This window comes from Akebia trifoliata, chromosome 16 (genome assembly GCF_017979445.1).
Source record: "Akebia trifoliata isolate Shusen 1 chromosome 16, ASM1797944v1, whole genome shotgun sequence".
Lineage (NCBI taxonomy): Eukaryota > Viridiplantae > Streptophyta > Magnoliopsida > Ranunculales > Lardizabalaceae > Akebia > Akebia trifoliata.
Genome location: NC_141390.1, coordinates 32008011 through 32028290, shown reverse-complemented (window position 1 = coordinate 32028290; position 20280 = coordinate 32008011). Strand labels below are relative to the sequence as shown.

General features: G+C 35.0%; 5 protein-coding genes and 1 long non-coding RNA gene across 9 annotated transcripts; 3 read left to right on the top strand and 3 right to left on the bottom strand.

Annotated features, from left to right (window-relative positions):
* The first annotated feature begins 1452 nt into the window (after positions 1-1452).
* LOC147383646 (pectinesterase inhibitor-like) lies at positions 1453-2112 on the top strand. The gene is made up of 2 exons (XM_086427321.1): positions 1453-1905; positions 2044-2112. The coding sequence occupies exons 1-2, from the start codon at positions 1453-1455 to the stop codon at positions 2110-2112; spliced, it is 522 nt and encodes a 173-aa protein (XP_086283447.1).
* A 405-nt stretch (positions 2113-2517) lies between these two features.
* Positions 2518-4179, bottom strand: LOC147383645 (pectinesterase 2-like). Its single transcript, XM_086427320.1, has 5 exons — positions 4074-4179; positions 3237-3313; positions 2986-3177; positions 2636-2878; positions 2518-2526 (listed from the first exon to the last, which is right to left on the bottom strand). The coding sequence occupies exons 1-5, from the start codon at positions 4177-4179 to the stop codon at positions 2518-2520; spliced, it is 627 nt and encodes a 208-aa protein (XP_086283446.1).
* A 124-nt stretch (positions 4180-4303) lies between these two features.
* Positions 4304-4777, top strand: LOC147383644 (pectinesterase inhibitor-like). Its single transcript, XM_086427319.1, has one exon. It carries the CDS (start codon positions 4304-4306, stop codon positions 4775-4777), a length of 474 nt encoding a protein of 157 aa, XP_086283445.1.
* An 807-nt stretch (positions 4778-5584) lies between these two features.
* Positions 5585-10394, bottom strand: LOC147383643 (uncharacterized). Its single transcript, XR_015173199.1, has 3 exons — positions 8253-10394; positions 5907-6557; positions 5585-5796 (listed from the first exon to the last, which is right to left on the bottom strand). It is a non-coding gene; the product is annotated as an uncharacterized LOC147383643 (long non-coding RNA).
* A 2245-nt stretch (positions 10395-12639) lies between these two features.
* On the top strand, positions 12640-19887 carry LOC147383641 (pectinesterase-like). Of its 4 annotated transcripts, none has more exons than XR_015173973.1 (4): positions 12640-14437; positions 15325-16001; positions 16112-19180; positions 19580-19887. XR_015173973.1 is itself a non-coding variant. In XM_086429276.1 (4 exons), exons 2-4 carry the CDS (start codon positions 13945-13947, stop codon positions 16118-16120), a joined length of 1179 nt encoding a protein of 392 aa, XP_086285402.1. In that variant the 5' UTR covers positions 12640-12895; positions 13924-13944; the 3' UTR covers positions 16121-19539. The 4 variants fall into 4 exon arrangements, 3 of the variants coding, with proteins under 3 accessions (XP_086285402.1, XP_086285401.1, XP_086285400.1); XM_086429276.1 differs by lacking the exon at positions 19580-19887 and having other exon boundaries at positions 12640-12895; positions 13924-14437; positions 16112-19539; XM_086429275.1 differs by lacking the exon at positions 19580-19887 and having other exon boundaries at positions 12640-13075; positions 13924-14437; positions 16112-19539.
* On the bottom strand, positions 16350-16823 carry LOC147383642 (pectinesterase inhibitor-like). The gene has a single exon (XM_086427318.1). It carries the CDS (start codon positions 16821-16823, stop codon positions 16350-16352), a length of 474 nt encoding a protein of 157 aa, XP_086283444.1.
* Positions 19888-20280: the final 393 nt, after the last annotated feature.

The following is a 20280-nucleotide window of genomic DNA, read 5'->3' as shown; positions in this document are numbered from 1 at the left end:
TGCGCTGGACTGACATTGAACTTGACATCATTTCCTACGGTGGTGTGCACATAACTATAGATGCTTCTCACTCGATTTCTCAATGAAAAGCATCAATGGTTATGTACACGCATACACATTACAAATGCCCTCACCTTTACCTCTAAACTAGAGTAAGTCTAGCATGACTAGCTTAGTAAGATTTGAAATCTTCCTAAAGGTTGTTGAGCTCACCTTGTGACATCCAAAAGATGATATGATTTTATAGGGATGTAGAGGACAAAATTCTATGAACTTCAAAAAAGTTAAAAAGATTATTTTTTGTCATTAAATTTTAAGTTTAAATTTGGGAGTTCTTTAGTAGGATTGTCAATGGGTGGGTTTGGGGCGGACATGGTTGAGGCCTAACCCTGCCCTAAAGAGGCGGGCTCTACCTGGACTAGTATTGGGCCTAAGCCAACTAAGTCCAATGGACTCGGGCCGAATAAAATGACTCAAATTCATTATTTTTAATGAAAAAAATGTATTTTTCAAAATTTTCTTTTGTGCATGTTTAAAGACTATCCAATCAAAGTTAAAATTAATGTCTTATTAACTTATAAAGGAAGATGAGAGTTAAATTGTAATTAGACAATATATTTAACCTATATTAAAAATATTTTTTTTTAAATTAAAAATATTTCTATAAGATTAAGTAGCGGGCGGGGATGGGGACTATAAGACCCTAACCCAACCCTGATTTAACAGGCTGAAAATTATTAAACCCGGTTCTACCTTTGCGGGCTTGCTATGAAAGCCTTAGCCCTTGGTAGTTCACACAACGTCATAAGTATTTTCTTTGAAGCTATCTGCAGTTGAGTAAAGACCTGCGATAACACTTACGTAATTATCGGAACAAAGAATGAGGTTTTGCTTTAGTTTAGGATCAGTGGTATTGGGAAGCAAGGAACTGATTAAATTGGATGTGTCTGTGGCCTCGACCAAACCTAAATTGATAGAGACACTTAGGAGACCCGTAAGACTGGAGTGTCTTTACAAGGATTAGAACTTAGAATGATGACACACAGATTGGGATCCCCGGTCTTGGAGAAGAGCTGGTTAATTAATATCTTGGTAGCCTTCATAGATAACCTTGCACTTGCAGAGATAGGGTTGAAGAAGAAACAATAGTAAAAGATAAGAAAGTGGTTGGTGAGATTTTTTTTATGGATTAGTACAGTTTTTTCTAGGTAATCTCTAGGAAATCTATGATTGAAGTCAAATAATAAATGGTGAAGCTAAACTTGGCACACAGAGAATCCTCTCAAATCTGCAAATCTATTCGTAACTTTGAAAAAATCTCACCAAACATTTTCATTGTAACAAGTCTAAAAGAGTCTCGTATATATATATATATATATATATATATATATATATATATATATATATATATATATATGTTTGTGTGGTTCCATGGCAACAACAAAACAAAGAATGGCCTCTAATCTCCTTCGTAGTTCGTACATACTCATTTTGAGTTCCGATCCTCGTACAGACACAGCAGATCTTCGAGGCCTCCTAAGTGTCTCTATCAATTTAGGTTTGGCCAATGCTACAGACAATTACAACTATATCCTTTCCGTGCTTCCGAATATCACCGATCCTAAACTAAAAGAGCGCCTCAGTATTTGTTCCAGTGATTACGAACATATTGTGAAAGGTCTCAACACAGTTGGACAACGCTTCACTGAGCATAATTATCACTCAATATATGTTGTCGCAGGAGGTACAGCAAATGCTGTCCTTGATTGTATGAATTTACTAAAAGTGCCACCATCTGTCGAACCGGCATTAACTCAGAGGAGTCTGGTTGTGGTTGTTCTTATTGATCTCATTTTGGTGATTATGCCTCAACTTCATGCGTACGACAAACCAATTAAATGTAATGTAATATTGATGGGTGGATCTATAATAATAATAATAAAATGAAAAATTAATATGTGGGTATGATCGATATGTTATTACGGTGTGTACTAAATATCCTGTCATCCAATATTCTGATTTGAAACACTTATCTTCTAACAGAGATGGCGTACTTCAGTGTCCCCAATAACATGCACAAGTATATACATTGCCAACCTTTCGGATTTCTGAAATTGTCTTGTTTCTTAGGTGTTTTATTGAAGTTTTTTCTTGTCTTCTTTCTTTTTAGAGGGTATGCTCCCTTTAGCATATACCTGTATTTTTCTCTCTTAGTTTCTGATCTATTCATTTGCTTGCTGAGGGGGAAAAAAAAAAGAAGTATTTGTGCGACAAATAAAATAAGATAATAAGAATCATGTATTTACAAGCTATGTTCAATGTAGGACCCATTGACTTCTGGTCTAAAAGAAAGTTCTAACAAGGATTAAATGATTAAAAAAGCCAAGAAATCTCACTCTTGGAGATTTACATATTGCATACATCTTTGACATGGTCACATAGAGTGTGGTTAGGTTTGGAGTCCTAAGCATGATCGAGGTTGTCTCAAGTTCCTCAGCTGGCAGTGCTGGACATAGCTCACAGAAACTGCACACGCACAAATAAAAGATGCAACAATGATAAATTAGAGAGGACGAATACCCATATTTATGTTTAAGAGTAGCTAGAAAAATAAGAAAAAGAAAAAATGTCTCACCAAGCCTGCCAAGTAAGGTACTCTAGTTGCTGACAACCAGTCAGGCTTATTGATAAAAGCTTCTACTGTGTACATCTTTGCTTCAGATACACTTAATATTCTAAATTCGTTCGATCGAATACGGTTTATTGTAATTGCTCCTGGCCCTGTGTTGTTAAATTCCCCATATGTAACCTTATTTGCTGCTACAGTCCCATTATAAGGAACCCACCCAGCTGGATTTATTAACCCACCCATGAAGGACTACATAATAACAATGGCAGATTGAACTCCAAAGGATGAACCCAAGTATGTACTATCTAGTGATGGTTGACATCCGGGGCACTATCTATAATGCAGTAATGAAATACAAATCCGGTGCCCTTCTCAGGTTCTGTTCCTCCTTGTGCAATGATCGCATTGTTCTTCATGGGGAGAGGATTTCCCACAAACACACTGCAATTCTGGAACACTACCATTGCATCTCCAACTATGAAATTGTGTGTCCCATATATTATGCAGTCCTCGAATAATTGTTCACTCTGAACCAGACTTAAGGTGGACTGGTACCCACAAAAATACACAGATAGAGAACAGATTGGTCAGATGAACTATGAAACACCGTAGCATTTTCTCTGTACACTCCAGCGGAGTTCTCCATAGTCAAATTTATGGCCATGAATCCATCTGCCAAGATCCCTATATAATAAACAAAAGATGCTTCTTATTGGAATGATCAATAAAATATGAAAATTAGTTCTGTAGAAAAATCATACTCTTTAGTTAAACTGAAATATCTGCTTGACTTGAACGTAAATAAATGAGGAAGATAATGGATATACAACTTAATTTCAAGGATTATTGATCACTTATTGTATACGAAGTTTTGTCATGCAATTGGATAGAAGATATTGCAATATAAAATAATATTTCAAATAATCTGATACATGTTTCCTAGAGATTAATCTCTCCTGACACAGTAGTATGTCATTAAAGATGTAGAAAATCAAAGAAATATGTATCCTTTTTATTCATTTCTCTTGTCTTTCTCTTTAATCAAGTAAGCAAGGATATTCATTAAAGATAGAAAGAACAAGGATTAGAATTTAGAATGTTGACTCACGGATTGGGATCCCTGGTCTTGGAGCAGAGATGGTAAACCAAGATCTTGGTAGCCTTCACAGAAACCCTTGCAGATATATGGTTGATGAAGAAACAACAGTAAAAGATAAGGAAGTGTATAGGAACTATCAAGGAGAGAAGAGGTCATTCTTCTTTGTATTTCTTCTGTTTCAAGGATGAGATTATAGAACCTCACAAACAACTAAAGAGACGGTTTTATAGTACTTCTATGGTGAAAGTGTTTGGTGAGATTTATTTTACGGATTAGTAGAGTTTTTTCTGGTCAATATCCAGGAAATCTCTGATTTAAATCAAATAATAAATGGTGAAGCTAAACTTGGCATGTAGAGAATCCCCTCAATCTCCAAAGCTCTTCGTAATCTTGAAACAATCTCACCAAACACTTCCATCATAACAAGTATAAGAGAGTCTCTTGTATACATGTTTCTATGTCCCACAACAACAACAACAACAAAAAAGCAAAGAATGGCCTCTTATCACTTTCATAGTTCGTACATACTTATTTTTTTCTCCCTGCTGTTTCTTCTCTTCGACCCATCCTTTGCAATGGTGTCTGTGAGGATTACGAAGGTCTTGCTTAACCAGCTTTGCTCTAAGACCGATGATCCCAATTTATGTGTCAACATTTTGAGTTCTGATCCTCGTACAGACACAGCAAATCTTGAAAACCTCCTAACTGTCTCTATCAATTTAGGTTTGGTCAATGCTACAGACAATTATAACTATATCCATTCTGTGCTTCCAAATATCACCGATCCTGAACTAAAACGGCGCCTCAGTATTTGTTCCAGTGATTATGTGACTGTTGTAACAGGTCTCGACACAGTTGCAGAACTCGTCACTGACAATGATTACAATGGATTATATGCTGTCGCTGGAGGTTCTGGAGATGCCATACTTGATTGTATGAATTCGCTAAAAGCGCCACCACCTGTTGAACCCACATTAACTCAGAGGAGTTTGGTTGTGGATGTTCTTATTTATCTCATTTTGGCTATTGCCCATCAACTTCACGGGTAAGATGAACCAATTAAAATGTAATGTAATATTAATGGGTGGATCTCTAATAATAGTAATAATAAAATGGAATAATAATTTGTGGGTACACATTTTCTGATTGGTATGTTATTACTGTGTATGCAAAATCTTTTATCGTCCAATATTCTGATGTGAAACACGTATCTTCTAACAGAGATGGTGAAGTGCAGTGTCCCCAATAACCTAAACTAAGATTAAGTGATCAAAACATCAAGGAAATCTCAGTCTTAGAGATATACATGTAAATGAAAAATATTACATACATCTTGGACATAGATTGTAGTTAGGCTTGGAGTCCTTGAAGCTTCTTTACATCCTCAAAGCAGGATGACATGCTTGTTTTCAAGCTCTAATTAATCACTATTAGAGTTATCCCTTATTTTTTTGTAAAACTTTCCTATTATATTAGTAATTATATTAAAAATCAGAACCGTCATATACTTTTCTTCCACTAACAATGTGGCAGTGTTAAAGCTTTATCTCGAGACTTGGAAAGTTACGATTAATCTAATTGTAAGGTCATTCTTGAATTGTATTCCTCTTTTAGTAAATAGGCTCAATGGAGGTTCTTGCCGTGGACTCTTGATTGCTGGATGTCTCGAACATTTAAGGTTTTATCCAACTTAACTTGGAAAGTTCAACACATGTGGAGGGAAGGCAACTCCGTGACTGATTCTCTAGCAAATTATGGTGTTATTACCTCTAGTTCCTATGTTTTTCGTAACCTCAATAGCCTCCCGTTGATAAAGAAAAAATGTTTAATAGTTGAAAGGTTAGCTTTGCCTCAGTCGAGACTTGTAAACTAAGGGGAATGGCCCTCCTGTACATTCCTTGATTATTTTATACAACAATTTGCTTGCTTAGCAGAAAAACATAAACATATATAGTTTTCTTACATTGATCAACAGAAAAATAAATGAAGAAAAATGTTCAGCAAAAGCATTATCAAGTTTGTCTCAACTTCCTCATCAGCTGGCAGTGCTGGGCATAAGTCACTGAAACTATGCACACAAAAAACAAAAGCAACAGTACTGATAAATTAGAAACGAGACCAACACCCATAATTATTTGTAAGACTAGCTAGAAATATAATAACTAACAAATGTCTCACCAAGTCTTCAATGTAAGGTATGCTTGTTGATGGCAACCAGTGATGCCCATCGATAAAAGCTCCTACTGTAAACATCTTAGCTTCAGCTATACTTAGAATTCTAAATCCTATCCATCGAATACGGTTTATTGTAATTGCTCCTGGCCCGGTGTTGTTAAATTCCCCGTAACTAACTGCATTTGTTGCTACAGTCACATTGTAAGGAACCCACCCAGCTGGATTTATTAACCCACCCATGAAGGACTGCATAATAACAATGGTAGATCGAACTCCCAAGGATGAACCCAAGTATGTACTACCTAGAGATGGTATGAAATCTGGGGTTGTATCTATTTTGCAGTTATGAAATATAAATCCGGTGCCCTTCTCAACCTTTATTCCTCCTTGTGCAGTGATCACATTGTTCTTCGTGGGGAGAGGATTTCCCACAAACACATTGCACTTCTGGAACACTACAATTGCATCTCCAAATATGAAATTGTGTGTCCCATATATTATGCAGTCCTTGAAGAATTCTCTGCTCCGAACCAGACTTAAGGTGGACTGGTACCCATGAAAAATACACCGATAAAGCACAGATTGGTCAGATACACTATGAAACGCCACAGCATTTTCTTTGTGTGCTCCGGCTGAATCCTTTCTCCAAGACCGCTATAGAATAAACAAAAGATGCTTCTTATTGGAATGATCAATATAATACACTTTTCAAACATTACAAAGGTTTGGCTCAACTTATAATCTCAACATTGCAAAATAGTATGACACTCGTGTTAACAATTTCGGTAGCCATCTATAATTATAATTAGGCTCATATAAAATCCTAATTTCAAAAAATAAAACAGAGCTTCTTTTAGCTCCCCAAATGACACATTCATGGAGTTTTCTTATTAGGTAAAATTTTATTTCACTTGTTGGTTCTATGGTTCCATAAATACTTTTCAATGTTCTTAGATTATTCAATGTACAAGCTATGACATGTCCACAATAATCTTGATTTTTAATTTTGTTGGATTAAATGCAAAAGAGAGTGTTTCTTATTTTTCAAGGTGGTTGAGGGTTTGACAGATAATGATGAGTAGATCATAAATAAGTCAAAAACCAAAACAATGATAGTTCTTTTGGATAAAGCTATGAGATTAACAAGTTCTCTTAGATAAAGTGACGTGATTATCAATAAAACAAAGAACCATAGCTTTGACCATTCTTTTAGATGAAGCATTTTTTTTAATTGATTTGCCTTCCGCTTCGGGAAATTATGTGCATGAGAAAATCTTTTTCCCCACAAAAATGCCTCCTTGGACGCATCAAACACCTTCAAATCTCGATTTTCCTAGGTAAATCTTTTTCCGCGGCATTTGCCGTGCAATCAAACACACCCTTATTGTATATGAAATTCTTCCACACAATCGGGTAGAAGATATTGCAATATAAAATAAGATTTCAAATAATCTGATACATGTTGCCCAGAGATTAATCTCTCCTGAGTCCTGATACAGTAGTATATATCATTAAAGAAGTAGAAAACTCAAAAAAAATATCTATCATTTTCATTTTTTATATTACAGATTTCTCAATGTACATGTACATGTAAATGAGTAGCCTCTTACCCAAACAAGAATCTAAGTATATGCATCCAGTACTTACTGCAAAGATTAAGATTTTTCCTAAGATTACCAGTGTGTGTCAGATTTGTGATTGGGTTGAACATTCTTTATATGTCAAGTTTTTTTTTTTTTTAAATAATGGAGTGCTTCTCTACTATCTTCTGTTGTCTTTCTCTTGAATTTCAAGTAACCAAGAATATTTATTGAAGGTGGAAAGAATGAAAAATAGGCCCAATAAAATAAAATAAAAACTATAAAAATGCAGCAATTTACATTCTAAAAGGATGAAACCTAGGAAAACCCATATTTGGATATAGTGAGGATAAGCTAGAAAATGGATCCCCTGAGGTGATGACAACAGATATACAAATAAATGGTTGTTAATTTTCTCTCAACTTCATCTTTGTGAGTTCAATGTTCGATTTATAAAGTTTTGGTTACAACTATTATGCTCATATCTGTAAATATTTGGTGGTAAAAAAAAAAAAAAGGCTACGTTTGAACACAATGTTCCTAAAATCATTCAAAGGCTCAAAGTTACATAATGTGTTCAATGTTTCTGAAGTTATTAGACAAACTTCCTAAGACCAGAGTAATGTTAGAAAAGTGTTAATCATCTTAATCTGATAAGCCCCACATTTCTGCACATAATTTGTACTAATGTTCTATATATATATATATATATATGTTGAAATACGCCAGAAAATTAAACAAGATGAGACACATAAAGACAGTAACTTACTAACTGTTGCAGTATCTCCTTTAAGGCCTGAGCAGTCAGATGTGATCACTGTCCCGTAAATTCCTTCTCCCACAAAAACAATGTTTTTCTTTGTCAGACCAACCTCTACATTGTCTATGTAGATGCCCGACTTGATGAAGATACAAAAAATTTTATTGCTGTTGTTTGGTGCAGCAGCCACAGCATCAGATACGGAGGTAAAGTTACCGCTGCTGTCAAGTGCAACAATTGCATCGGGCTTGCACTCGAACTTGTGATTGCCGTGGTGCTTGTTATGCATGATTTTATACACAATAAAATAACCAAACAACAAAATGAGCATTAGTTTTAACAACCTTGGTATTCTATCTAACATCCGCAACTGCAATGCCTCAAGTATAGCATGAGGAGTTAGTCGGCGGTTTGATCTTTAATTCATGGCATTTGGTGGTGCTTGAGCTTGGTTTGATGCTTCTGCAGGTTGTGTTGTTGATGAAGAAGGTATCTCAGTCATTGATCTTTAATTCTGCTTCACCGGCATTTAAATTCTCATCATCTATAATCAGTCTATTTATGTGTTGCAGCTTATAGATGAAATCACAGTGAAACTAATCATTATCATGTTTTAAAAATTATCACAAGGTTAAAGGCAATAAGAAGAATTATTTAGACCCTTTTTTTATGCTAAGCAATGAAATACTCAGAATTATTATTATAGGTATTAGTGATGTTAATGATGGTGATGCATGATGTGCAAATATAGCTAAAAGATCAATTGAGCTCATTGTTCTGTACGATGAGGTGTGGCATCAGAGTAGCATGAAAGGATGAAAAAAATTACTTTATAAAATTAGCCCATTTCAAAGGATAAAAAATAAGATGATTAATATGGTAAAATAATTAATTATGCACGGATCTTACAAGTTTCTAACCTCCCGATTTATGCATCTCACCAGATCGTATTTATTCATTTTTTGCTGGAAAATAAATGATCATCTCTTAAAGTAGCTATTTTCATATACAATATCTCTGTATTTTAAGAGCAATGCTCTATCATGCTTTTGACATAAAATTATCACAGTCATGCCTTTTAGAAGATTAAGAGGGCAAAAGTAAAAAACTAGCATGTAATCCTCTACTAAATTACTATTACTATCACTGCTACTACCATCAACCTTACATACCCAACGGACAGAGAAGTGGGAAAATGGGATTCCACCTTACCTTTCAGAGGAACAAAAACTCAAGCTGTTTTCTTAGAATTAAGAATGAAAGAAAGACCGAATATTTAACAGGGTGACAATGTACCTTAAAAAGAATGCAAGAAAGATGTTTGGGTCATGAATAGATTATATAATTTACAAAACTGTGTTAGAAAACAGAAACAACAGTTAAATCATTAATCTGTATACCTGTGGCTCCTTTTCCCTTTTTTTTTTTTTTTTTTTTTTTTTTGAACTTCTTTCAGAAAATCGCTTCAACTACTGCTAAGTGCTAACCATATAAAAACTGTGTTAATACTATGGTGGTTCATAAACCGCCTTCACCTTCTAATTACTAACCAATAATCTTACTTACCTAAGAAAAAAAGTCCAGAAACGATGTGATTAATAAGGTTGAAGATAGGAGATGGTATCTCTACTGTTTCATGAAATAAAAAAAGACTGAGTGGGGATTCAAAGATTTATAGAAAAATGGTTTTCATATAAGAGTTGAAGGAACTCTGAAGAGAGGACTGGAGATGGGAAACTTGTGAGTATAAAAGACAGAAAGAGAGAGAATTAAGCTAATGTGGGAGAGATTATAAGAATGCTTGAAACTACCTTATGGACACTACATGAAAACTGGAAAATTCGACAGGATAAATTGACGGGCCAAGGCTCACTGATTTTAGAAACTAAAATTTGACGGTTTAGGACGTCGAAATTCTTGATGTTCTCAGATTTGACGGCTTAGAGTTGTCAAATTTCTCCCATCCTTCATTAATTTGACAATTTTGGCCTGTCGAAAACCAAAATTTGACAATGAAAAATTCGACCCCTATGTCCGTCGAATTTTATGAAATTTGACGGCCCGGGGCAGTCAAATTTGGATTTTTTTCACATTGTGGGAGTTGCATGGCAAGCCATCCACCCCTCCATATTTATAATAGTGCATAGGTCTGTAGTGATGATAAATCCAGGTAATGAATGATTCTTCCAAACATGCGCTATTTTCTTCCCCCATCAAAAAAGAGCAGAGAAAAGAGCTACATATCATTATCATTAGCTTAATCTTGCTATATCACTAGAAACCCGTTGAAACAGCTGATTGGTTTATTTGGTTTTCGTTTGATTTAATTATTGTTCTCAAATTGGGTGTTTGAGTCATAGTTTCAAAACTCATTGAGCCGACCCAAAAGACTGAGTAAGGCTTCTCTTACTCCTAGAGCATCACAAGTGCATTCCACTAATCTAGAATTTTCCAAAAATATATAGTTCTCACAAAAGTTTATGCACTTTAGGAGAAAACGTTTATGGTTGTAAATGGTGAGCAAAGGCACTATATTCTTCACACTAAACTCTTCATTACCATAGACAATTGAAAGGAGTTTGGTGTATAATTATGAATGAGCAATGACTTTTAGGTGGGCAAACAAACAACATAGGTAATACTTACTGATTTAACTATCCACCATGCAATTGATAGATGCCTTTTTGAGGAAACAACACACCTAGAGAAAATATTTGATTTTTCCCTATAGGATTGCTTTCTGGCAAAAAAATTCTCTTTTTCTCTCGTTTGCACCTCCATCCTAGTCATCTTCGCCTGATATGTGGAAAAAATTCTTGAAGCAGACCCACCAATAACACATTAATGTTTGATCCATGTAATAGTAGGAATAAGTCTAGAAATTATAGGGCCACCAATATAAGAGGCATTGATCAATTGCAAGGTGGATACTTAGACTATTACTGTTACCGCATATCGTTAGTGCCGACCAGAAAAAAGTCATTGTTTGTGCATATTTATGCATCAAGCTTTGTTTTAAAGAAGTGGTGAGGTAGGAATACCCTATTTAGAAGACTTCAAGTGTATCTGCTCACCACAACTAATTAACATGCATCGACATTTTATGACAAAAATTAAAAATAATAATTTTTTTTTTTTTTTGGAGAAGGTAGTGAACTTGAGTGTATGCTAGGTGAAATGCATACCAATACATTTAAAAATAAATAGATTATAAGACGAAAATAGTAAGATCAATTATGTTTTATAAATATAAAATGTTGGGCTTTTAAAAATATTTTTTAAACCAGTAAATCTGCCATGTTGAAAATTAAAGTAAGAGAAAGTCATTTGAGGTGGTTTGTGGATGTTCAAAGAAGGTGGATTGCAATTCTAGTTAAAATAAATATTCAAGTTGCAAGACTTAAAAGAATGTGGATGGGAATATGAAAGCGTAGATGAATCCACTTGCCATGATAGAAGACATGAATTTGGATAAAATGGAATGGAGGAAAAAAAATCCGTTTAAACGACCCCAAAACTCTTGGATAACGCTTTGTTTGTTTTCATGCTTGTCGTAGTAGACTTGATTTTTTGATTTTAAGTAATAGAAGAAACTGAAAAGCTTTAGAAATACAAGAAAAATGAAGGTACAAACATTAATGTCTTTTAAGTGGGTCTAATTCAAGAAAATGTATCACATATCATGTAAAGATGTCTGGGACTAGAGTTGCAAACGTGAGAAAAGTGTGTAAAATTTTTCCAGAAAGCAAGCCTAGGAATAAGTAAATGTTTTGTCTGGGTGTCTTATTTCCTCAAAAAGGCATCTAGCCATTGTATGGTGGATACTTAAATCAGTATTACTTATGTTGTTTATTTCCCCACCTAAAAGACATTGCTAATTCATGATTATACACCGACCACCTTTCAATTGTGTGTGGAAATGAGATGTCTAGTGGGAAGAACTTAGTGCCTTGGTTCACCATTTCTAACAATAAAGTGTGTTTTGAAAGTGCATAAACTTTTGTGTCATATTTTTGGAAAATTCTAGACTCCCAAGAACTAGATTTTACTGGAAAGGAAAATGCATTTGTGAACAACTCTAGTCCACTATGTTAGTCAGGCTATAACCTTAATAAGGCCTTTGGGTCGACTCAACGAGTTTTGAAACTATGACTACAATTAAATCAAACTAAAAGCAAATGAACCCATCAGCTGTTTGGCTGATGGCTAGTGATAAATTGAGATTAAGCAAATGATAATGATATCTAACTTTTTTGTCTGCTCTTTTTTGATGGGAAGGAAAACAACACAGGTATGATGAATCATTCATTACTTGGAGTTATCACCACTAGTCCTATGGACTATATTATAAATATGGGGGGTGGGGGGGTGGATGGCTTAACATGCAACTCCACGAGGTAGTTTCAAGTATTCTTCTAATCTATCCCACATTAGCTTAATTCTCTCTGTTTCTCTGTTTTTCCTTCCTCACAAGTTTCCCATCTTCAGCACTCTCTTTACAATTCCTTCAACCTCTTATATGAAAACCATTTGCCTATAAATCCTTGAATCTCCAGTTAGTCTTCTTTTATTTCCTGAAACTGTAGAGATCTATAACCATCTCCTCTCTCCACCTTATTACTCGTATCATTTCTGAGTTTCTTTTTTCATAGGTAAGCAAGATTATTGGTTAGTAATTAGTTGGTGAAGGTGGTTTATGAACACAGATCGCAGTACCAATGTCAAAGACTTAAACCAACTTAGTATTGACAATGTTTTTATATAGTTAGCACTTAAGCAGTAGTTGAAGCGATTTTCTGAACAAAGTTCAAAAAAAGGAAAAGGAGCCACAGGTATACAGATTGATGAATTAACTGTTGTTGCTGCTTTCTAATACATTTTTTTTTTTCAAATAATATAATCTACTCATGACCAAAACTTCTTTCTTGCATTCCTTTTAAGGTACATTGTCACCCTGTTAAATATTTGGTCTTTCTTTCATTCTTAATTCTAAGAAAACAGTATCAGTTTTGGTTCTTCTGAAAGGTAAGGTGGAATCCCAGTTTCCCACTTCGCTGTCTGTTGGGTATGTAAGGTTGATGGTAGTAGCACTAATTGTATTTTAATAGAGGATTACATGGTAGTAGTAGTAAGTGTAATATAATAGAGGATTACATGACTGTGATAATTTTATTTCAAAAGCATGATAGAGAATTGCTCTTAAAATACAGGGATATTGTATATGAAAATAGCTACTTTAAGAGAGAGTCATCTATTTTGCTGCAAAAAATGAATAAATACAATCTGGTGAGATTCTTAAGTTGGGAAGTTAGAAACTTGTAAGATCCGTGCATTATTAATAATTTACCATATTATGTGTCTTATTTTTTATGCTTTGAAATGGGCTACTTTTAGAAAGTAAAATTTTTCATCCTTTCATGCTTGTCTGATGCCACTCCCCATGGTACAGAAAGATGAGCTCAATTGATCTTTTAGCTATATTTGAACATCATGCTTCACCATCATCAACAGCACTAATACCTATAATAATAATTCTGAGTATTTCATTGCTCAGTGTAATTCTTCTTATTGCCTTTAACCTTGTGATGATCTTTAAAAACATTATAGTTTCACTGTGATTTCATCAATAAGCTTCAGCAAATAAATAAATCGATTATAGATGATGAGAATTTAAATGCAGGTGAAGCAGAAGTCAAGATCAATGGCTGAGATACCTTCTTCATCAACAACACAACCTGCAGAAGCATCAAACCAAGTTCAAGCACCACCAAATGCTATGAATATTGAGGCAAACCACCGACTAACTCCTCATGCTATTCTTGAGGCATTGCAGTTGCGGATGTTAGATAGAATACCATGGTTGTTAAAATTAATGCTCGTTTTGTTGTTTGGTTATTTAATTGTGTATAAAATCATGCACAACAAGCACCACGGCAAGCACAAGTTCGAGTGCAAGCCCGATGCAATCGTCGCACTTGACGGCAGCGGTAACTTTACCTCCGTATCTGATGCTGTGGCTGCTGCACCAAACAACAGCGATAAAAAACATTGTATCTTCATCAAGTCGGGCATCTACATAGACAACGTAGAGGTTGGGCCAACAAAGAAAAACATCATTTTTGTGGGAGAAGGAATGAACGGGACAGTGATCACATCTGACCGCTCAGTCCTTAAAGGAGATAATGCAACAGTTAGTAAGTTACTGTCTTTATGTGTCTCATCTTGTTTAATTTTCTGGCGTATTTCAACATATATATATATAGCACATTAGTGCAAATTATATGCAGAAATGTGGGGCTTATCAGATTAAGATGATTAACACTTTTCTAACATTACTGTGGTCTTAGGAAGCTTGTCTAATAACTTCTGAAAAATTGAGCACATAATGTAACTTTGAGCCTTTAAATGATTTTAGGAACATAGAACTTCTGCACACAATCAATAAATAGTAGTCCTTGAAATTGATCATATTTATGTAGTCCTATTATTTTTTGTATGAAATGCTTTTAGACCAAATCTCTATATTCTTGCCTTCTGAAAATCACGATAGTGGTTATCTATTTCGGTATTGGTCACCTTGGTGTCTTGTTCACAGAAACATGTGTTTGTGTGTGTGTTCTAAATTCTCTCTTTGTGGAAAAAAAATCATTTGGAAAGTGAGATTCTGGAAGCAGAACCTCTGTTTTTTTTTCCACCAAATATTTACAGATATGGAGCATAATAGTACTGGATGTAAATACTTTGTTTCTTGTTTGGGTATGAAGCTACTCATGTATGTTGAGAAATTTGGGGTACAATAAATATTTCTTTAAGTTTTTTCTACATCTTTAACCATATACTACTGTGTCAGGACTGTCAGATTATTTGAAATATTAGTTTATATTGCAATATCTTCTATCAAATTGCATGACAGAAATTTATATACAATAATTGATCAATAATCCTTGGAATTAAGTTGTATATCCGTTATCTTCCTCATTTAGGAGTTTTGTGTTTCACTAGAGAGTATGACTTTTCTACAGAACTAATTTTAATATTATCTTGATCTTTCCAATTAAAAGCACTTTTTTTTATTCTATAGGGGTCTTGGGACATGGATTCATGGCCATAAATTTGACTATGGAAAACTCTGCCAGAAATAGAGAAAATGCTGTGCCGTTTCATAGTCAATCTGACCAATCTGTGCTTTATCGGTGCAGCTTTCGTGGGTACCAGTCCACCTTAAGTCTGGTTCAGAGCAGACAATTATTTAAGGACTGCATAATATATGGGACACACAATTGCATATTTGGAGATGCAATGGTAGTGTTCCAGAATTGCTGTGTGTTTATGGGAAATTCTCTCCTCATGAAGAACAATGTGATTGTTGCACAAGGAGGAACAAAAACTGAGAAGGGCACTGGATTTGTATTTCATTACTGCATTATAGATAGTGCTCCGGATGTCATACCATCACAAGGTAGTACATACTTGGGTTCATCCTTGGGAGATCATTCTACCATTGTTATTATGCAGTCCTTCATGGGTGGGTTAATAAATCCAGCAGGGTGGGTTCCTTATAATGGGACTGTAGCAGCAAATACAGTTACATATGGAGAATTTAACAACACGGGGCCTGGAGCAAGTACAATAAACCGTATACCATCGGAAGAATTTAGAATAATAAGTATATCTGAAGCAAAGATGTACACAGTAGGAGTTTTTATCAATAAGCATGACTGGTTGTCAGCAACTGGAGTACCTTACTTGGCAGGCTTGGTGAGACATTTTTTAGTTCTTATATTTCTAGACAGTCTTAAATATAAATATGGGTATTCGTCCTCTCTAATTTATCATTGTTGCTTCTTCTTTTTTGTGTGTGTATGCAGTTTCAGTGACCTATGTCCAGTCAGCACTGCCAGCTGATGAGAAACTTGAGACAACCTTGATCATGCTTAGGCTGACCAATTTTGTTTTTTTATTTTTGTTGATCAATAAATAAGCAGCAATAAAATAACATATAGATCAGAAAATGAATACCCACATATTACTTCTCATTTTTTGTTTTATTATTATTGTTATTGAGATCCACCCATTCATATTGCTTTACATTTTAATTGGTTCATCTTACTCATCAAGTTGAGTCGCAATAACCAAAATGAGATCAATAAGAACATCCACAACCAGACTCCTTTGAGTTAATGTGGGTTCAACAGACGGTGGCGCTTTTAGTGAATCCATACAATCAAGGACGGCATTTCCAGTACCTCCCGCGACAACATATACTCCCTGATAATCATGCTCAGTGAAGCGAGTTGCAACTGTATCGAGACCTCCTACAACACGCTCATAATCTCTTGAACAAATACTTAGGCGCCGTTTTAGTTCAGGATCGGTGATATTCGGAAGCTTAGAGCGGATATAGTTGTAACTTTCTGCAGCATTGACCAAACCTAAATTGATAGAGACACCTAGGAGGCCTTGAAGATCTGCTGTCTCCGTACGAGGATCAGAACTCAAAATGTTGACACATAAATTGGGATCGTCAGCCTTAGAGCAAAGCTGGCTAAGCAGGACCTTACTAATTTTCACAGACACCATTGCAAAGGATGGGTCGAAGAAGAGAAACAACAGAGAAAAAGAAACGAGTATGTACCAACTATGAAGGAGATAAGAGGTCATTCTTTGCTTTGTTATTGCCATGAAACTACACAAACATATATATAAGAGACTCTTTTAGACTTGTTATGATGGAAATGTTTGGTGAGATTATTTCAAGATTATGAAGCGCTTTGTAGATTTGAGGGGATTCTCTTTATGCCAAGCGTAGCTTCACCATTTATTATTTGACTTAAATCACAGATTTCCTATAGATTACATAGAAAAAACTGTACTAATCCATAAAATAAAATAAAAATCTCACCAAACACTTTCACCATAGAAGTACTATAAAACAGTCTCTTTTTTTGTTAGTGAAGTTCTATAATCTCCTCCTCAAAACAGAAGAAATACAAAGAAGAATGGCCTCCTCTCATTCATAGTTCCTATACACTTTCTTATCTTTTACTATTGTCTCTTCTTCAAACCTATCTCTGCAAGGGTTTCTGTGAAGGCTACCAAGATCTTGGTTAACCATCTCTGCTCCAAGACTGGGGATCCTAATCCATGTGTCAACATTCTAAGTTCTAATCCTTGTGCAAACACCGCAGATCTTAAGGATCTCCTAAGTGTCTATCAATTTAGGTTCAGTCAATGGTACAGACACATCCAATTATATCAACTCCTTGCTTCCCAATACCACTGATCCTGATTCCTAAACTAAGGCCACGCCTCATTCTTTGTTCCAATTATTACGTAGGTATTATCACAGATCTTTACTTAGTTGCAGATAGCTTCAAAGTGAATAATTATGATGATTTAAGGACTATCATAGTGGGTACAAGAGATATTCTTGATAAATTATAGATACACTAAAATCACCACAGCAGGTTGAATCTCCATTAACACAGGGAAATCATATTCAAGATGTTCTTATTATGTTTTACAAGCAGTGGTGATCTTCCTTTCGCACAGGTCCATTTCGTTAAGAACAGTTGGTTTTTCGAAAGCTATGTTAAAATCATCTTAGAGTTAACATGTGGGCCCATTGGTTTCACCATTGAAGCATACTTTACTGTCTGAGAATAATTTTTCTTCTATGAATTCACATCAAAGGAAATAAAGCAAAAGAACTTCTTATTGTAAAGGTGGCAAACACGCACACAAAATAGGTAATTGTGAACACAAACATCACTATCTCTGTTGCAGGAATGGGGTACATATCAGAAGATTTGGCATACCCATATACCACCCTGTTTTTCAATTAGAGAGCCACCAAACCAATTAATATTAATGGTTTTTCCTAGGTATCATGCTTTTAGGATGTAAATTGCTTCTTTTTAAAATAAAAAAATAAAAAAAAATTGGGCCTATTTTTCCGTTCTTTCTCTTTTTAATGAGCATTCTTTCTTACTTCTTACTTAGAAACTAAAGGTGAGACAAGAGAAGAAAGTAGAGAAGACTCTCCATAATTCTTTCTAAAGAAAATCATTCTTGACATGTCAAGAATGTATGTCCCAATCACGAATGTGGTACACACTGGTAATCTTAGGAAAAATCTTAATCTTTGCAGTAAGTACTGGATGTATAAACTTTGATTCTTGTTTAGGTGTGAGGCTAATCATGTATATGTACATGTACATTCAGAAATTTGTAATACAATATATAAAAATGACAGATGTTCCTTCAAGTTCTCTACATCTTTAAGGATATACTACTGTGTCAGGATAGATTAATATCTAGGGAATATATATCAGGTTATTTGAGTGCTAGTTTATGTTGCAATATCTTCTATTCAATTGCGTTACAGAACTACATATGCAATGAGTGATCAATATTAAGTTATATATCCATTATCTTCCTCATTTATTTATGTTCAAGTCAAACAGATTTTTCTGTTTCACCAAATTAAGAGTAAGTTTGTCTACAGAACTAATTTTCATATTATAGTGATCATTCTAATAAGAAGCATCTTTTGTTTATTCTATAGGTGTATTGGCAGATGGATTCATGGCCATAAATTTGACTATGGAAAAACTCTGTTGAAGATGCTGTGGCGTTTCATAGTGCATCTGACCAATCTGTGCTTTATCGGTGTATTTTTTGTGGGTACCAGTCCACCTTAAGCCCGGTTCGGAGCAGAAAATTCTTCAAGGACTGCATAATATATGGGACACACAATTTTACATTTGGAGATGCAATGGTAGTGTTCCAGAATTGCAGTGTTTATGTGGGAAATCCACTCCCCACGAAGAACAATGTGATCATTGCACAAGGAGAAACAAACCCTGAGAAGGGCACTGGATTTGTATTTCATTACAGCATGATAGATACTGCCCCAGATGTCATACCGTCACTAGGTAGTACATACTTGGGTTTATCCTTAGAAGCTCAATCTACTATTGTTATTATGCAGTCTTTCATGGGTGGGTTCCTTATAACGTAACTGTACAAGCAAATGCAATTACTTATGGGGAATTTAACAACACCGGGCCAGGAGCAATTACAATAAACTGTATATGATGGAAAGGATTTAGAATTTTAAGTATATCTGAAGCTAAGATGTTTACAGTATGAGCTTTTATCGATGGGCATTACGTGTTGCCATCAACAGGCATACCTTACATTGCAGACTCAATGAGACATTTGTTAGTTCTTATATTTCTAACTAGTCTTAAAATAAATAAGGATGTTGGTCTCCTCTCTAATTTATTAATATTGTTGCGTTAATTTTTTTTTTTTTTTTTGTGTGTGTGTAGTTTCGGTGACCTATGTCCAGCACTGCCAGCTGATGAGGAAATTGTGACAACCACGATCATGCTTAGGTTGACCATTGTTATACATGTATTTTTTCTGTCGATCAAAGTATATCACCAAGAGTGAGATTTATTGGATGTTTTAATCATTTAATCTTGGTTAGGATTTTCTTTTAGTCCAGAAGTGTTGTGTATGTGAACACCCTTGCGAAGATCACTTAGTAATTTGATCAAATACCTATTGTGTACTTAACCAAACATCTTATATGCTACACCTTCCAAGAGCTTGTTTGATAATGGCAATGAAGGGTAACCCAACTAATAGTAGCAAATGTAAAGAAGATAAATAATCACACAAAGAAAAGAGTAATAACATAATACCCATAACACGAGATTTTACGTGGTTCACCCAAAGGCTACGTCCACGGAGGTTTGAGCGTTGGAGTTCGATTTCACTATGAAGAAAACGGGGTAAATCGATACAAGAACTCCCTTTATCACTTAAATTCACCTTCTTCTAGATCTCGATCTTCCCAAACCTCTCAACCTCTCCTCTCTTTGGTTTCTTTCTTTCTCTACTCTCTTCTCTAGAAAAGACTTAAGACTTGAAGTTAGACCTCTTACAACAAAAGAACAAAATCCTTTTTAGAAGCACCACATAAGTGGGCCATTTACATAAGTTACAAGACCAACCCAATAATACA